The 20,214-nt window shown below is 40.3% G+C and overlaps 1 protein-coding gene across 1 annotated transcript in view; it reads left to right on the top strand.

Moving 5' to 3' along the window:
* Positions 1-20,214, top strand: part of LOC109036277 (probable pyruvate dehydrogenase E1 component subunit alpha, mitochondrial) — a 22,720-nt gene continuing 2,506 nt past the window's right edge. Inside the window, exons 1-6 of the mRNA XM_019050363.2 lie at positions 1-236; positions 2,874-2,948; positions 4,056-4,229; positions 5,693-5,911; positions 12,373-12,621; positions 19,031-19,279. Of these exons, the coding sequence (XP_018905908.2) occupies positions 180-236; positions 2,874-2,948; positions 4,056-4,229; positions 5,693-5,911; positions 12,373-12,621; positions 19,031-19,279 (1,023 nt within the window). The 5' untranslated portion in view covers positions 1-179. The remainder of the gene's footprint in view (positions 237-2,873; positions 2,949-4,055; positions 4,230-5,692; positions 5,912-12,372; positions 12,622-19,030; positions 19,280-20,214) is intronic.

Raw genomic sequence — 20,214 nt, forward strand, 5'->3', positions numbered from 1 at the left:
ATTACGGTGAACGCTGCAATCGATGAGAATTGGAGGTTAAGCGCGCCATCAGCGGTGACCGTGGTGGCGCTGCGCTGCGCTCCGCCCGCGGCCTGCACGTAGCCGCGCTAACGTCTTGGCCCGAGCCAAGGAGTTTCCCGTCGGACGCCGTCTATTCTTAGCAGTCTCCAAGCCGCAGAATGTTCAGCTCGATCCAGTTAACGCGGAATATCGCCCATTTGTCGCCCCGGACCAAGGTGAGTCGAATATTGATTTCTCCAGTCAAATCCAATCGTGGCCTCCTCCCCCGCAACCCCGAGAGTCGAGTATCTCACCCCGCCGCGCTCATGCCCCACTGCCCTTCATGTGTACCGCCGTCCTAACTAGAAACGCCGTATGAGCCTCCAGACGTTGCCACATCGACAGTGAAACACATATCTCGTTCGCGGTGTTTAAAAATCTCCGCTCGTATAATTTTTTTTTGTTTGTTTTTTTTTGGAAGAAGCACAAATCAATATCATTTCTTGAAATTTTTACCGAGTTTTCTTCGAACAGAAGAAAGACAGAAGAAGACAGAACGCGTAAGTTTTCAAGAATTGGCATTGAGTAGTTTTCCATCTAAAAAATAAAGTTTGACAGGAAGTCTACGACGTCGCAAACTGAGATTCGTGGTCTGGTAGTTTCACCGACGATATTCCCTTCAATAAAAAACTAATTCACTGGAAAAATTCTAAATATTTTTCCTCCGATTTTTCAGACAATTTTTTTAAGATGCAATCTAAAATATCTGAAAATCTCGAGAAAAATATGCATGACTTTTCTCAAAAATGAATATTTTGTCGGGGGAAATTTGGCAACAGCAGAATGCTTTTACGGCGTTCTTACTTAGGCAGTGTAATTGTGTAGTGCGCTCCGCAGTTATCAAATCACGCCCCGTCATAATTGTCCACATTTGCGTCAACGCGGGACTTTTCATTCTGCCGGTCATTTCAAGAACAAGTATTCGGGAAACCTTTACCATGCTGCCAAAATTGTGTGGAGTTCGCTTACTCGTCCTGAGACGCGCGCATATTTTACAAAAACCTCCATGATCGTGATTACTGTGATGAAAATGTAAGTACAGTTTTGATTCTTTCTAAAAAAAACGAGCCACCTAACGAGAGGCAATTATTGCAGCAACGGCACAAAACGAATATGTTAAGGAGCTTTTAAACGATAGGTAGCAAAATCAGGTAAATTAACCACCATGATAAAAAATTTCATTAAAACCACTGCGCTATTTGCTGATTTTCATATTTTGTCGTTCCCACCACGAAGGAACGTAACTGAATTCCCATGTTGCCAAATTTCTCCTCTCAAATTGCATTTTTAACAGGAGAATCTTGGGCATTTCTAACTGGAACTTTCACGAATGCATCTTCCGTTATCATGCATATAAATCAGAAATATTTTTGACAAAAACTGTGCAGGCACACTCTCGTAAATTTTTTTATCGTTTTAGTCAATTTTGTAACCTTGGAATGGAGTTACGATCCTTCGTGTGGGAAACGACGATTTATATGAAATAGTTGCACTATCGTAGCAACACTGAAAAGCATGCGTGCCTTTGCAGAGGCGCGTTCTACAAATGATACAGTTGGAGGCCAAGCGCGCAATTGTGATATAGCGTTGCAAAATGTCTAGATATCCTTTCACTTCTTCAACATAACAGATAGTTGCGATGCAACATTTTCTCTTATACTCGTTAAGTCACCTTAATGAGGTTTGAAGCCTTCAATCCAACGTTTCGTGGCATTTCACCATTGCAAAGTTAAAAACATCCTCTATAAGTAATTCACTGTTAGAATTTTGAGTCGATACTGTCTGAATCCGTATTTTCGCCAATTTATCACATATCGACAGAGAAACTCCCAATTCACGTATCTCGTCGGCGGTGATTAAAAATCTATGATCCCATTTTATTTTTTTGAAGGAGAATTGATCAGCATCATTCATTGAAGTTTTCACAGAATTTCCTTTGCACAGAAAATAAGAATCACGGAAACTTTAAAGCCGATTAAAAAATAAACTATGACAGGAAGTCTTCAACGTTGCAAACCGAGGTACGTGGTTTGGGAGTATTTCATCCCGTCGATATATTTTGGCAATGGATCACTAGACAAGGTACAAATTTAATCATTCTGATACATGTTTCTTAACCAGAATTTCACGTTGAACATGATTCGCGCAACGAAAATTACTGAAACCAACTCCTAACGGAGATATTAACATTTTTATTTCACATTGGTTACGAGGAATTTGAACTGCCCGCTCACAAGAAACTCAAAGCTCTACGTGAGTCAAACCGCGCACTACAACGGTTTCAGCAAGCTTCTCAATCGAGCAATGTTCATTTCCCACCATGTGTTTTTTAAACTATAAGTAATTTGCTATAGCTGAGCCAAAGCGTCAAGATTGAGGTTGCCAGATTTTTTTATCGCAGAAACGTTTATGATGACGTTTAGCGCGCGATGTGAATCACGTAGAGCATTGAGTTTTCATGAGCGGGTGGTTTCAATTCACGCACAAAAAATCATTGAATATCTTTGGAAGGAGTTGATTTCGGTAATTTTAGTTGTGCGCATTGTGTTTTACGTGAAATTGTGGTGGAGAAACATGTATCAGAATGCTGAAATTCGTACCTTGTCTAGTGGTCCATTACAGGAATTGGAGAATCGATATAATTTTCACTTCACATGTTTTGTTTTTGTTTTTTTTCTTTCTGCTCTGCGGAGAGGCAGCTTAGATTGATTTTTCTCCATATACCTATATGAACATTTGTTTACAATGTTTTCTAATAAATTTCGCATCTCAAATCTTTCTCTAAGTAATTTAATTATCCGTGTATTTCTCAGAAAAATGGGCGATTACAACTGCAGAAATTCTTACAAAGCCACGGATTCGCTTCAGAGGCATCATTCGAGACCAAAGTAAGTAAAATGATATAATTACTTCAATCTCAATTTCAAATATATCGAAGAATCGTATTAGATTTCACGATCAGGGCTGAATTTATGCTCACGCAAAGCAAATTGCAGCATGAGCCTTTAGAAGGCGTTTTCGAATTTAGGGCCCGAAAAAAGAAAATAGGATTTGGAGGAATCTGTAATACGACGGTGCAAAAGGAAGCTGAACGGTTTAAGAAGTTATCCCTCCTTCATTAACCTTCAGAGAAATACGGATTACATTTTAATCATTTGAAAAGAGAGAGGGAAAGATGCAAGTAGCAATGCAAGGCGCTAATTTCCCCGCACCTCCTCCCTCGAGTCTACCTGAAATACTCGTATTAGCAGTAATAATACAATCGAAATAAGTTATAACGAAAAACTACGATGATGCTGTATCTCTTGGAGTAACAATAATACATATTTGAATTTTTCCTCCTTTCTTTTTTCCACTCCGTCTGAAGTATTAATCGATTTTCCTCTTATAAGATTGCTGATTATCTTGGTTGAGGGTTCATGGGAGGAAAGCAAAAGACACGGAAGAAAAGAGTAGGGAAATGTACAAAAATCATTTGCCTAGGGCTCTAAACAATCCACGGTAAGCCGTACATCACAGAGTGTATGGAGTTTCTATGGATCGTTATTAAAATTACAAAAAAAAAAAAAAAAAAAAAAAAAAAAAAATTGAGCCTGAATATCTATCTAGTCTGATCGTCACTTGGCTACGTTCGTTACCAGTGTCCAATGAAAATACATCAATTTCATTTTTAGCGAGGAAGAGGAGAGTTCCTCTCGTTTTGACCATTTTGGAAATACGCATCGTCCACAAGAAAGAGTAAAACTGAATATCAGACGACTAGCACAATTTCTTGAGTGCATAATTTCATAACCGATTAGCTATCAGCAAAAGTGACGTCATGTACTTACAATATGCAGGGCACTCTCATCTTCGGCGGATTCAAGTTTAACAAGACTCATCTTTATGCAGAGTGCACATGACACAATCGTAGCTGATCATCAACTTGTGCATTTCAAATGATGCGCCTACTTGTTTTTGTCCTTTTTTGTGCATTTCTGCAATTTTGTTTCTAGCCTTACAAACTACATAAACTGGAATCGGGCCCGTCTACGCACGTGTCGGTGACCAAGGAAGATGCTCTAGTCATATATAGACAAATGAACACCATCAGGCGCATTGAGACTGCTGCTGGAAATTTGTACAAGGAGAAAATCGTCCGCGGATTTTGCCACCTTTACTCCGGTCAGGTACGTTTCCACATCATCAAAATATTTAAGTTATGTAACATATATAATATAATGCACATATAATTAATATGTAAAAAAAGGCTGTAAAGGCTTCCATGCTAACTTAAGTGACATCTCCTCTAAGCATGACTCAGTACTCAGCCTTTCTTTGAAAACTCGAAAGTTTATTGATTAGAAATTCTGAAAATGATTAAAATGATACCTTTCGTAAAAAACTGCTTTTGTAGATTCTCCTTCGTCCAAGAGGATGGGCAACACTTGCTCCGGATCGTTAAAAAAAAATGATAATGATTCAGTCATTGATATTTGGACCACAAATGCAGGTTTTTTGTAAAATATATATCAATGTCCAAAGTGCGAAACCACGTATCTCCATTGCGGCGTTTCAAAATGTTCGCTCCTATTTTATTTTTTCTAAGAGCGAAAGGCCAAATTCATGGCTAGAAATTTATACAGAATATTCTGCTGACATCTGATTTCTGAAATCTTTCAGAAATTTCATGAACTAGTTTTCCAGGGAAACAGCAAAGTAAGACAGGAAGTCTTCAGAGTCGCACCCTGGTCGGAAATGGTGTGGACCGCGGTGGGTCCAGCACAGAAATATTTCGTATTTTCAACGAAAGCGCGCACTGCGTTTGGCGTAATGCGTGAAGTATTCATGCACTCTTGTAGGCGCTAATATGCTCGTCGCGCCGACCTGCCGCCCGCCCAGCGACCGCACTGTGTTAAGCGCAATGCGTGAAGTATTCCTGCACTCGTGTAGGCGCTAATATGTTCGTCGCGCCGACCTGCCGGCCGCCCAGCGACCGCACTGTGTTAGGCGCAATGTGTGACGTATTCCTGCGCTCTTGTAGGCGCTGAAACGTGTTTTGGCCAGCCGGTGACCGCACAAGGAAGGGACTTTTGGGTCACCTTGTGTCGTTGCGCGTCGTAAACGGAGATACGTGGATCGCACTTGTCCGTCGATATCTGAACTAATTTTTAGGGATATTTGATAAAAGTCAGTTTGATTCCTACAAAAAAGAGAGGGGATCAGTAGCGTGGCGTGAATTGCGATGTATCGATTGTTATGCCATTTAAACTTATGGTAAAGAATCGATTATTAAGGTGTTCGCTGCGAACACCCTGTTTATCGATCCTTTTCCATAGGTTTAAATGGCATAACAATCGATGTATCGCAATTCACGCCACGCCATTGAAGGAATTTGATGAATAACAAAGTGAGACTAATGTCATTGCATGACTTGTAGATTAAATCACTAATTTTGTTCCTTTCAAAACATTAGACCCCCCCCCCCCTCCAAAATTACTTATAGTGAAATCTTTAATTATGCTTCAATGCAATTGCCAACGAGAATTCGTAAATAATTTTGAATGTACTAGCATGGAATCGAGAGAGAAAGAATAAGAAGGTTTGTACTTTCGTCAATCCAGTGTACTGACCTGATAATTGAACTTTGCAGGAAGCCTGCGCTGTGGGGATGCGATCAGCTATGCGGAAACAGGACTCAATAATCTCAGCCTACCGTGTCCATGGCTGGACCTACCTGATGGGGGTTCCTGTTTTAGGGGTCCTCGCTGAACTGACCGGGAGGAAGTCCGGCTGCGCCCGCGGCAAGGGAGGATCCATGCACATGTATTGCAAGAATTTCTACGGAGGCAACGGCATCGTTGGCGCTCAAGTATGTGTTCTAGTCTGTGTTGGAATGGTTCAATGATCAACGGTCAATGTCCTCTCGTGCCTCATTTTTCTTAGTGGACAAGGAATCAATATCATTCCTTGGAATTTACGCGGCATATCCTTCACACAGAGAGGGAAAATCACGCATCGAGAAAAAGATATGGTTAAAATTACCATATTGTCAGTGTGTAAAGCCAAAACTGATGCACCGCTGATTGAGAAATAATTGGACCGCGTTCAGCAGAAAGGAACCAAGCTACATCAGTTATTGCCAAATTTAACTGAGCAATTTAATTTTGTACAAGAGAACTTTTCTGCGATTTTTTTTTAAAATTTTAAGGAATTTGCTTTCTACTGTGCAGAATTTTTACTGAAATTTGCAAATAAATCCGCACAACCGTTTTCATGTAAGAAATTAAATTGCCCGATTCAGTTTGGCAATAGCTTTTGTGCCTTGGTTTCTTTTTGCTTGATGCAGTCCAATTAATAGTGGTATTTTTACCATTAAGTGATAATTTTACCCTTGACAATGGTGATTTTACCATTACCTTGTTTGTAAAATCATCATTTAGTGGTGAGAGTACCACTATTATTGGATACGTTTACTTTGTATCAAGAACACTTGGAACACTTTGGAACATCTTATATGATAATTTCAACCATAGTTTTTTGTCAGCGTGGAAGTTTTCAAACGACGACGTTGACTACGTTTTCCACGAAAACTGTGAAGTATGAATAAGAAACAGTATGAATAATAATAGTATAAATATGCTTTTTTGATAGAAAGTCGGCAGCCCTGCAAAACGAGATACGCGGTTTGAGAATTTCACCTTTGATGAACACTATACTCAGGGAACTATTATTGTTGGTTTACATTTTTGTTCTTTCGACAAAAATTTTATCTGAACGATACGTTTAGTGTGAGATCTAATGATAAAGTTCACAATATTCCATTAGTCAGGGAGAAATACGGAAAAAAAGGGCTTAACCCGGAACAAATTGCATAACAATTTATTCCTGTGTAAACGTCATCAGTAGGTCCTCCTGAACAACATACAAAAAGTTTACCACGGTCCGACCCCGGAACACCCCCCAAAATGACGAAAATTCAAAATGGCGGCCATAAATAGGGGCCTATGGGATTTCGGTATTTTAAAATGTTCCTATAGTGTCATGTGAGGTATCATTTCCTATGTAATTTTGGTCGCAGATTTCATTTCTGAAGTCCAAAAAGCCCCTAGGTCAAAGGGGGTGACCCAAATCCAAGTTGGCGGCCAAATTTGAAATGCAAGAGGGTCATTTTTCAATTTTTACGTGATTGGGCAAGTGAGGTGTCGTTTCCTATGTAATTTTGGTCCTGCATTTCATTAATGATGTCAAAACAGCTCTCCGGTCAAAGGGGGTGCTCTAAATCCAAGATGGCGGCTAAATTTGAAAGACAGGAGGGTGAATTTTTTCGATTTTTACGTAAAAAATGAGAGTGAGGTGTATCAATTCTTATGAAATTTTGGTTGTAAAGAGGTTGTTCCAAAAACGCCGATTTTGGCCCCCCCCTGGATTCGGCCCAAACTTTGCTCAGATGTTGTACTAAGTGTCCCCGACGCTTGGGCAAAATTTCAGCCCCCTCGGATAATTAGGGGGGAGGGGGCAGGGGGGCAAAGTTGCAATTTTTTTAAAACTTTAAAAATCGATATCTCGCGAACGGTTTGAGTGTAAGTGTTGCGGTTTGCGCTAAAAAACGTTAAAAAATATTCTCTACAAGAATATTAATGCTGTTTGCAAGGTTGCGTAATTTATCGCGGTCATAAATCGATTTTTTCGATTTTGAAGGTTCGACTTTTTTTCGTTTTTCGTCTCTCCTCTCCAGGCGATCGTTGCTACGTGAATGAAAACCGGTTGAGGTGATTCTCCATGAAATTCTGCATCTGCTACACTTTGTTTGACCTTGGGGAAACGATTCGTTCGTGAGTTATAGCGATTTTTCTGCGCGTTACCGGTTACGCGCGGGCGGCATATCGGCGGCGCTCCATCCCGCACGGGCGAGGCAGAGGTTGTTTCACCGCTAGGGCCTTATATTCATGCTGTAGGCTGTAATTATCGATATTTTCTCCTCCCCCCACCCTTCCCCTCCAATAAATATTGTTTTAATACTTCGTTATACAGGGTGTCCCAGACCATCCGTAACAGGTCTTTTTCTCGGTTGGTTTAGGTAGTACGAAGTGGGGGACCGCGGGGTTATATAGGGAATTGACCCCAAGGAATCCGAATTTCACGGTCCCGAAACCCCCCATGCCCCCCCTTGGGAGGTAGGTGCCCCCCTTGGGGTCATGATCCCAAAAGTCGGGAGACATTGTGCCTCCCCCTTTTACGCCCCGAGGGTGGCTAGGGGGGCCTCGGGACCATAAAAATCGGATTCCTTGGGGTCGATTACCTGGGAAATCATCTTTTTCCGGAGGGTCTACGTCAATTTGCGCCCAAAAATGATCTCTTCAAAACGGGGACATCGGCCTCCTCCATAATTTCCCTTTGGTCAAAAATTGACGTAGATTCTCCGGAAAAAGATGATTTCCCGGGTAATCGACCCCAGGGAATCCGATTTTTATGGTCCCGAGGCCCCCCTAGCCACCCTCGGGGCGTAAAAGGGGGAGGCACAATGTCTCCCGACTTTTGGGATCATGACCCCAAGGGGGGCACCTACCTCCCAAGGGGGGGCATGGGGGGTTTCGGGACCGTGAAATTCGGATTCCTTGGGGTCAATTCCCTATATAACCCCGCGGTCCCCCACTTCGTACTACCTAAACCAACCGAGAAAAAGACCTGTTACGGATGGTCTGGGACACCCTGTATAACGAAGTATTAAAACAATATTTATTGGAGGGGAAGGGTGGGGGGAGGAGAAAATATCGATAATTACAGCCTACAGCATGAATATAAGGCCCTAGCGGTGAAACAACCTCTGCCTCGCCCGTGCGGGATGGAGCGCCGCCGATATGCCGCCCGCGCGTAACCGGTAACGCGCAGAAAAATCGCTATAACTCACGAACGAATCGTTTCCCCAAGGTCAAACAAAGTGTAGCAGATGCAGAATTTCATGGAGAATCACCTCAACCGGTTTTCATTCACGTAGCAACGATCGCCTGGAGAGGAGAGACGAAAAACGAAAAAAAGTCGAACCTTCAAAATCGAAAAAATCGATTTATGACCGCGATAAATTACGCAACCTTGCAAACAGCATTAATATTCTTGTAGAGAATATTTTTTAACGTTTTTTAGCGCAAACCGCAACACTTACACTCAAACCGTTCGCGAGATATCGATTTTTAAAGTTTTTAAAAAAATTGCAACTTTGCCCCCCTGCCCCCTCCCCCCTAATTATCCGAGGGGGCTGAAATTTTGCCCAAGCGTCGGGGACACTTAGTACAACATCTGAGCAAAGTTTGGGCCGAATCCAGGGGGGGGCCAAAATCGGCGTTTTTGGAACAACCTCTTTCATGTCTCAAGTCAAAACAGTTCCCCTGCTTATAGGGAGTGCCCGAAATTCAAGATGGTGGCTAAATTCGAAAGGCGGAAGGGTGCATTTTTGAAGAAAAATTCACCGAACAAGGCAAGGAAGGTGACTATTCCGTGTATTTCTAGTCGACAAGTCTAAATTAAACGTAAAAGATGAATTTTACTCATAAGTGAGACGTGTCATGCAAACGGTATGAAAATAATTTAATAGGAGCACCCAGTGAGTTATTTTTGCTCATTTTTAAAGGCATCAATTCTCAATCAAGATGAGGACATTGAACGTGACGGATCTACTTTAGTCAATATAGGAGAAAATCTGAAAGAGCGTGCTGATTCAAATTCTGTGTCAGGCTTGTCAGGACCGTCCACCTCGGGTTTCTCCGAGTTTTTACAGTTGGAGTCCGAGTCTTCACAACTTCTGCTCTTGCGGAGGTCCGGGCATGATATTACAAGTACACCGCATGGTGTCAAACCCTTTCTTAAAATTACACCCGAAGATTTTAATTGAGCACCGATTCCGGAGCAGGAGGCAAGTCAGTAGAAAATGGAATGAAGATCGTTGTTTTCATTCATTCATCCCCATTGACAAGCATCTGGATCGGCTTATCCTTCATCAATTGGTTTCGAAAGTAGTTCCTAAATTGGTGGTGCTTCATGGCTGATAATGTCGGAATTAATTTCTCTACTTGTGACGAAGATTTTTTAAGCTGCTAAATTTTTCCTTGAAGACTGATGACATACGTCTTTGAAAGTCTCATTTTTTGGCACCAAAGAGAGGTATTGTTACATTTTTTTCAGCTTTCCAGTTGATTTTCTGATTCCGTGCATGTGAGAGGTCAAGTTGCAACCAGTAAACTCATTTAAGAACAGGAGTTGCTTACATAAACGTTGACAAAATCTGCGACGGATAAAAGAGATGTTAGCGATAGTTTTGGATTTAGCGTTCAATATCACTTCTAAATAGCAAAGAAAAATTGACGCCTTTCTGATCGATTTAACAAAAAAACAAATAGGTTCGGATCCTCTCCTGTCACAATTATGTTGGTGCTCTAGAAAGCTGCAACACCCTATTCAACGATATCAAGATCTGCATTCTTTCGCATGTACCACCTTACTCCATAGATTAGAAGAGTGTGCCGAATAAGGATAAGTCGCTTTTGATTAAGTCCATGCTATATCCAGTAATAGGAAATTGGCAAAAAAAAACCGTATAAATCCTCTTGCAGAGATTTTCAAGGAATGCTGAAGACGTGATATAATTGGAAACGAGTATGTTTTGTCTTTTGTTAATTTTATAGAGCGAACGCGCGTTTTTGAGCTAACATTTCTTTCGGAAGTACTATTTTTCTCTTTGTTTTATTAAATAAAATTTAAACACCTAATTTAGGTTCATCGACCAAAATGCACGGAATAGTCACCTTCCTTGCCTTGTTCGGTGAATCCGTCACGTTCGATGTCCTCATCTTGATTGAGAATTGATGCCTTTAAAAATGAGCAAAAATAACTCACTGGGTGCTCCTATTAAATTATTTTCATACCGTTTGCATGACACGTCTCACTTATGAGTAAAATTCATCTTTTACGTTTAATTTAGACTTGTCGACTAGAAATACACGGAATAGTCACCTTCCTTGCCTTGTTCGGTGAATTTTTTTTCAAAAATGCACCCTTCCGCCTTTCGAATTTAGCCACCATCTTGAATTTCGGGCACTCCCTATAAGCAGGGGGACTGTTTTGACTTGAGACATGAAATTTACAACCAAAATTTCATAAGAATTGATACACCTCACTCTCATTTTTTACGTAAAAATCGAAAAAATTCACCCTCCTGTCTTTCAAATTTAGCCGCCATCTTGGATTTAGAGCACCCCCTTTGACCGGGGAGCTGTTTTGACATCATTAATGAAATGCACGACCAAAATTACATAGGAAACGACACCTCACTTGCCCAATCACGTAAAAATTGAAAAATGACCCTCTTGCATTTCAAATTTGGCCGCCATCTTGGATTTGGGTCACCCCCTTTGACCTAGGGGCTTTTTGGACTTCAGAAATGAAATCTGCGACCAAAATTACATAGGAAATGATACCTCACATGACACTATAGGAACATTTTAAAATACCGAAATCCCATAGGCCCTTATTATGGCCGCCATTTTGAATTTTCGTCATTTTGGGGGGTGTTCCGGGGTCGGACCGTGGTAAACTTTTTGTATGTTGTTCAGGAGGACCTACTGATGACGTTTACACAGGAATAAATTGTTATGCAATTTGTTCCGGGTCAAACCGTATTTCTCCCTGACTACATGAAGTTTGAATTTTTGTTTAAAAGATGTAAAGATGCCGCTCGGTGACGCTCACCAGGATTCGACGCGCTTTGCTCCATGTTGTGTAACGTTCATGTCGTTAATGAAGAGGAAATGCCGGAGCGCCTTCACTTTTTGTACAAGCAATACGCATATCCACGGAACACGAATAGTTGCATCCAGCCAGGGGTTAATATCAACGCGCTGTTGATCGCCGTAGACGCGCCGTCTAATCGAAAAGAGTATTTATTTTTGTGGAAAGTTATGACATTTCTCCTTGATATTTTCAGATACTTTAGTAAAACTTGGAGTTAAAACCATCCGAAAATAGAGAGCAAAGTATTCATGAGTTTCCAAAAGAACCTTGTTTTGTCACACGGAATGGAAGAAGTCGGACGCGAGATTTTGGACCGAAACTCGCTAATTTTGGGATTTATTTCGTCAGATTTTGAAGTTGAAGAAGTGCAGGTGCACCTCAAATAAAATTTTACGATAAAACCAAAGAAACCGCTTTTAAAATCTCAACGTTCTTCCAAAGCAAAGTAGATCAGTCTTTGATATAAAAAAATGACTAAAAAGTTGACTGAAGAGGCAAAAATCTCTGGTGCACTGATGTTTGGGTGGTCATCGTCTTGTTTCTTTATAGGGACCTCTCGGAACGGGAGTCGCTTTTGCATCGCAGTACAAGGAGGAGGGAGGAGTATGCTTCACTCTCTATGGCGACGGAGCGGCGAATCAGGGACAGCTTTTCGAGGCCTACAACATCGCCAAATTGATGAACATTCCTGTTATTTACGTTTGCGAGAACAACGGCTATGGAATGGGCACCAGTGCTGAAAGGTCCTCCGCCAGCACCAATTACTACACCCGTGGTGATTATATCCCCGGCATATGGGTGAGTTTCAACCTATCAAGTCACCAGATTTACTGGATTTACCAGATTTGCTGAATAACTCGCTGAATCTAATAAATAATCAACTGAGTGAATCATTATCATCATCATCACCAGGGGCGGACTGGTAGTCGAAAAGTTAGGAGGCGACTTAAATGTGGGGGCCCCTCCTGTCGTTCGGGGGCCCCTCTAAGAAGGTCCGGGAGCCCTCCCCCGGAAAATTTTGAAAATTTCACACTTTTTAAACACAATTTTAATCATTATTGGAATTAAATTCTACAGTTCTTGAACTTCAAAATAACCCATTCTCAGGATTCTTCGGGGGCCCCTTCATCACATAGCTCTAGGCGACCTTTTATGTCTCTTAGAGACAAATTTTTAAGGATTTTGGGGCCTTTTAGTGACTGATAAGGATAGGAAAATTACAACAAGCAGTGAACTCCAACACAATGTGTTGATAAGGCGCGTCATTAACTCGCACATATCAACCCCTTTGGTTTTCATTTACAGAGATTTCAAAATAGGCAAGTAGCGCAACAAGAGAATTCATACGATCCAACACTTCAACGACGTACTTTGACGAGACTGTGTATTGTGAATGTAGAAAGCTATTCGAACGAATTTGAGTTTTTTGATCTGCCTGAAGCAAAATCTTATCAGATTCTTGAAGAAAAGTGCTGCGGAATAATTTAAGCGAAGAAAGGAAAAATTCTGTCGAACTCCTAGAAAATAAAGTCGATTTAAAAGGTATTTTGGGGCTAAAATACCCAAATCACCGGTAGTATAAATCCCGTTATATTATTGAAAAGAAATTGACTCGATATAAATGCAATTGCTTTAAATATGTCTTGATTTTGTTACTTTAAACGTCTTTCCATGGAAAGAAGTTCAACCATGTCTATGCTTTATTCATTCATGAATTGAAAGTAAGAAATCTACATCCCGAAAATCTACCGATTTGCCGTAAAATATCGAAGAAACTTGATATACCAGGTCGATGTACCCACTCGTTGAATTTACGAATCAATTTCGTGAGTGCACATATGTAAAAGTCATTATGCTATAGTCATTTTGGGTGCCTTTATTTTTCAAGAAACAATTAGGTACACGTAATTTCAATCCCGAAGAACCATCAATTTTCCGTATAAAATCGATAAAATCAAAATATGTCCACTCCCTGACGTGAAAATAAGATTCTACGTGTGAAAATGCTTATGCATCGATATGCTGAACAGAATCCATGTCTATCTCAAAATTTTTCTCAGAGGTTTGTGTTATTATCAGCTTTCCTTTAAACCCCGGTTCGATGGCCGAATCGGCTGCCCAAAAAGCAAGCCATTTTTGAAGGGTTCTATGAGAAATTCGTGATATTATCGGTTCTCAGGAAATCACCCCATGGCTAAAACTGGTGGTATAAATGTTTGAGTGCTTAAAATAATCGTATTTAAGAAACTAAGGCATTAAAGTATGGAGTCAATTTCTTTTTAATAATATAACGGGATTTACTACCGGTGATTAAGCTATTATAGCCCCAGAATACTTTTAAAGCGCCTTTACGTTCTCGAATCTCGACGGATTTTTTTTTTTTTTGGCTTAAACGACTCAAGAGACACTGTAGTTAAAAATATAAAGAATTTTCGATTTGGATTTATAAAAAATGTTTAACTCGTTGAGGCACACTGTGTATTGTATGGAGTACTGTTGCTTTTCGACCCTTGTCTTTGGGTCAAAATTCTTACAAGGAAGCCCCTTGCGAGAGGCGAATTTTTTGTAATTACTCCCAATTTTTTTTCCGTTATATAATGGAATTGCTTGTCAAATTCTGAGGTCAATTATATTTAATTGTAATTTTTACATTTCTCTTTTTCCCTTCATTTTATTTTTCGTCTGGCGAAGTTTCGTTGATTTCTTCGGATTTCGAATACTGTAACTTCTCTTCTATTCGGCCGATTTTTATGAATGAGACCTCTTTTACTTTGTGTTTTAACGGAGAGTAAGAAAAAAATTGCTAAGTACACGCGAAACAATTTTTTTTAAAATTGGACGAATCCTAGCGTGACGGTGAAATGGTTAATCGAGCGTAAGTAATCAGGGTCCCGGCCGCCGCGCCGCCTCGCACATTGGTTCCAGGGCCCGATCTAGGTGGCATTAATTAGAATATCACTGATGATGACATGTTATATATGTTTCTAGGGGTTCTTTGGGTCGCTAATTACGAATTTGAAGTCAATTTGACTGTATCATTTAGCATAAGGTGGTAAATTTGCATTTAGCTTGAAAATTCATACTTAATACTACATTAATAATATTTTAACATGGCTGAATTCCTGGACTGATATATTTTTCAACCTTTTTTGATTTATCATCAAAAACTATCGATGAATTTACGAGGATTTGTCCTCTAATTACTAATTTTTTTATGGGGGGGGGGGGTGGGCAATGTTGTATAATTTTGTGAACCAGGAATTGGTATTATCTGGTAAAATATACCTCCTAAATGTTGTGGTTTCCCTGAGGAAAATAAATTCCAGTACCAAAGAAAACTGCTTATCCCACTATTCGAGTTGTTCATACAGTGTTGACAAATCAGCGTAAGAAGAACTTTATTTGAACCTCAATGCTCGCTGATTTCTTGATTCGCCGCGCTTTAAAACCAACAGAAATTTTGAAGCTTTGTAATTTAATGGTACAATTATGCTATCAGAATTATTATGTTATCAGAATAACTATGAATTAAGATTCGATCTTCGTCTATAATTCAAAAAATACATTTAAATTCATTATACGCGGCAATTTAAACATACGTAACATAAATATTTTACTTGAACAAGAAGTATATTCACTCAATGAAGGAAAGCAGAAACCAAAATTAATAACAAAGTATTTTGAAAGAAAAATGATTACTGTCTGTAAGAGCAGGAAAATATTCATCGGTATAATATTTTATTGCGCATCAAAAAGAGTGAGGTGTCACACTTGCTTTTTTTTCTTTTTTAAACAAAGTTGTGAGCTTGCGATGATTTCAGAGCCTTACAAACCTGAGAGAATAAAAACACGAAGAAATCATGAACCAAGAAAGAAATAAGCATTCGTTGTTAAGTTAGAGGACATTTACTCATACAATCACGGAATAATGCGCGAGGAGTGCAGTAAGCTCCTTTTCTGTGGAACAGTGCTATGTCTATGGGCCTCTCTAAAGGTACAGACAATGTGAAAAACAATTATCTAAACGATTGAGAGGATTTAAGAACCCACGTGTTCTGTATTTTGAGCCATAATTGTAAAATTTCTAGTCAAAAAACGGGAACTGTCTTTAGTCTATGGGCTTCTCTACAGGTATAGACAAGGTGAAAAATAATCATCCCAATGATTGTGAGGATTTGAGAACTCACGTGATGTGCAAAAAATGCAGTCCTCAAAGATCTGGAGTCTGCAGTAGTGCAGTAAACTCCTCAGTGTGTCAATTTTCTTCATTTCTCGAAGGCCGGTTTTGGAAATTCAAAGTGCGCTAACCTCCAGGGACGCAAGTATGCGCAGAATTTTTTTGCTCCGAAATCAAGTGTAGGGTCAGCACTAACTACTACAGTCGGTCTGCACGTGTGCGAACCTACGCAGGGCCTTTATTTTGAGTCATAATTGTAAAATTTCCAGTCAAAAAACCGGAGCTGTGGTAAGTCTATGGGCTTCTCTAGAGGTATAGACAAAGTAAAAAATAATCATCTTAACGATTATGAAGACTTGAGAACCCACATGACCTGTAAAAAATGCAGTATTCATATTCCCAAGGATCTGAGGTCTGCAGTTAGCTCCTTAGTGTGTCAATTCTTTATTTCTTGAAAGCCGGTTTTGGAAATTCAAAGTGCCCTAACCCCCAGGGACGCAAGTATGCGCAGAATTTTATTGCACTAAAATCAATTTTAGGGTTAGTACTAACTACTACAGTAGGTCTGTATGCGTGCGAACCGGCGCAAGACATTCATCGAGAGCCATTTTTGTAAAAATTTGCTTGGAATTAGTAGAAAATAACGCTTTGTCTAACGGCTTGTCTAGATGTATAGAAGCGTTTTTGAAAGATAGTAAGAACGTGTAAACCTTTAACATGCCTTATATTTTTGATACACCATAACAGAACACTTCACATTTGCATCTATTTCTGTGTGATGAACTTCAAATCATAGGACCTGACAGTAAACACTGAAAACTGGTGCGAGTCCGCCCAAAAGTACCTCGCGGCCTCACCTTTAGGTGCTTATCATTTCCTTATTAGTGATCCAATCTTCATGATATTTGGCCAAGTTACTCTCGAGAGTATGCACTATCAATCTGTGGTGTCAAATTTTAATTTTTCCAAAATTCATTTTTTCGAATTAATGCCACCTAGATCGGGTCTGGGAACCAATGTGCCTCGCCGTGAGCCGAGCCGGTTCGGTTATTGTTTTCGAGAACCCGACGCTGGGGTCAGGCGCGAGGGGAAGAGAGGGGTAGGTAGATTTCCATATGTGCGCATGTAGCTTCCTGTATGAGCCACGTTTAGCAAATGGTCTAATGAATCTCGAGGCTCATCACAGATTGCACTTACGGCTATCACTTACGGCCGTGGCGATCAGAGCAAAGGTACCAACTTTTGAAAATCATAACAGGGGTTTGGAGATCTGTCAAAGCAACGTTTTGAACAAAACGGAGCAGTGCAATTCTCATTCAAGGAGTGCCGAACTGGTCAGCCATCCTCGAATCAGTTCGCTTGCTTCCGCTTATATATGCATATTTTAAATCAGCGCGTCGTACTCTTAGGCTTTTTTTAAAAAAACCAAGTAACGTAGACTCTTGGTATTCACTGCACATAAACTAATGAGCCCCAGAATGAGAAACAACTTTAAATCATAATTATTGACGGATAAATAAACTTTTTACACGCTTTGGAAAATCTCAGAAGTTCGCGGTAGTCACTTTTCGGTAAGGAACTAAGGGACTCGGTTATTGTATCGAGTGGGGGGTCGAAACGATCGCAAAGGCGGTATACTACGTATACGCGCCAACATTACGGGGAAAAAAACGATGATTCGAAAAAAATTCGCCGCGGGGGCCCCCTTGGGACCTCCGCGGGAAATTGTTAGGAGGCGATCGCCTCCCCGCCCCCGTGGCCAGTCCGTCCCTGATCATCACCATCTAAAAGCATTGTCCACGTCTTATTTTGTCGCTCCTTCGGCGTAAGGGCGTATCTAGATTTTCACGTGAGCCTTGCTGTCCATAAATCTCCATGCTCTGTGGGGCTCATGTAGAAATAGAGATATCGCCGATGAAAGTCGGTAATCACATAACTCGTTTGCGGTGTCTGAAAATCTCCGCCTCTACGTCATTTTCTTAAAGGAGAACAAATTGACATTATTGCTTGAAGTTTTTGCAGAATTTTCTTCGCATTGAGAAGAAAAATCATGACAGTTTGAAAGAATTGCCGTTGAGTAGTTTTGCCATTTAAAAAATAAAGTATGACAGGAAGTCTACAACGTCGCAAACCGAGTTATGTGATTGCCGACTTGCACCGTCGATATGCCCTTACGTTAGGGGACCGACGATTTGTTTGCCCCTGAGATCCCGAGCAGTAATATTTTGATGGTTACAGCCGATGTATGATTTATAAAAAAATTGAATCCATCGGTAAAATCAGCAGTTATAAAGAAAATAATTATATAATACAAACAACAGAGAAAAATTTAGTGTTTCAAAGAGTGCAAACTATCATGAATACGATAAACAACGAACCAACAAATTTGTTTTTCGTTAACCAAAATAAGATTTTTTAGAACTGCAATTTGACCATAATTATTGTGCCTCCATTGCAAGGTTTCAAAATCTTTGATCGTTTTCTTTCTTTTTTTAACAAAGACAATTGGTGAAAATATCCATGAATTTGAGTGTGAATATTCTTGAATGAGTGAGGAATATTCACAGAAAAAGAGGGAAACCTCGTTTTAATCGGCACAGAAACACAGTAGCTTCATCATTATTTTGTCGTGTCCCTGTTTTCAGGTTTTTATTCTCTTGAATGAAGGAACTAAATATTTCTCCAAAATGTGTTATTTTAAAAAGAAAAAAAGAGTAAAATGGTGACACTGGGAATATGATGATTTCGGCAAACGTGCCATAGGCGGATCCAGGGGGAGCGTAGGAGGGCGCAGGGGGCGTGCGCCTTCCCGTTCGCCCGAAAAAAAAAAGAAAAGATGCTTAAATTTTGGTAATTATTCATGATGAAATTGACTCAAACTCTAGGGTTTGAGTCAATTTCAAGATTTCTCCATAGGTTCAAAAATTTTCTGGAGGAGGGCCCAGACCCCACTTCCCCCTTTCTCCTGTTCGTGGTCTGGATCCCACTATGAAACGTACATGATAATGATCCCTTCCGACTTGCCCTCAGGTTGACGGTATGGACGTTCTAGCAGTGCGAGAAGCAGCAAAATTCGCCATTGAGTATGCCACCAGCGGGAAAGGGCCACTCATCTTGGAAACGGTAACGTATCGGTATTCTGGACACTCCATGTCCGATCCCGGAACCAGCTACCGAACCCGAGATGAGGTCCAGGTCGTTCGTCAGACCAGGGACCCCATCACATCCTTCAAGGAAAAGATTATCAACACAGAGCTAGCTACCCCCGATGAGCTTAAGGTCAGTCGATAGTTTTACTCTCGGAATATCTGAACCATGGATTGTATTCGATAGTGGTGCGATGTATCGTTTGGTTCAAAACAGTAGGACATAACCTCAAACAAAAATTTTAGGATTCAAGTTGGGAAAGCGATGTTGGCCTCTTGGCTCTAGGGTGCTGACACTTATTAAAATAAAAAGTTTTGGGGGAAAAAATCAATTTGGTCCCTTTTCTTTGCTTTATCACAATTTTGCCACAATTTTATTACATTTTCGAAAAAGGAGCCAGATAATTCCGGTTTATTTCAGAAATAACATCTGCACCATTTGCCTTTTATAAGTAGAAGCGTTTATTGACGAGCCAGAGGTAAAAGTTCCACATTGCAAAATCTCGTAAAATTAGGTTTAATTATAGTTTATTTTAATAATCTTATTGTTGAGATGTGTTTTAATGCTCAAATTCCTCCTTTGGTATATGGGTTCAATAATCAACCACTACTGCCGTGCTAAGAGAGAACACCGTGTGAGCCTTCAGGCATTGTCAAATTTCCCATGGTAAAATACGAATTTTTAGAGAAATGTGCGCATAATTTTCTTTCAATTTTTTAAAGGATTTGATTTGCAATTTAATCGGAAGTATCTGAAACTTTCCGTCGAAGATACTCGTAAAGGAGGGGTTGCGATTTGGGCCGAAATCGGCCCCTCCTCGGAATTGAGAAATTTTTGGATATATGGCAGTTGACGGTGCATATTTGACGAAAATAATCGAGTTTTGCCGATACTCACGTTTTTTAGCTGCGTAACAGGGGCCTTAACATGGCTCCGAAGCCGAAAAAAGCTGTAATTTCGAGTTTTTCGCCGTTCTACCTCAGATTTCGACCTGGGCCCAAAGGCGACGGTTCGTGAGCTTCGAATATAGTGTCGAGGACACCTAGACACATAGCATACTTGAATAT

Source organism: Bemisia tabaci, chromosome 3, assembly GCF_918797505.1.
Source record: "Bemisia tabaci chromosome 3, PGI_BMITA_v3".
NCBI classification, from domain to species: Eukaryota; Metazoa; Arthropoda; class Insecta; order Hemiptera; family Aleyrodidae; genus Bemisia; species Bemisia tabaci.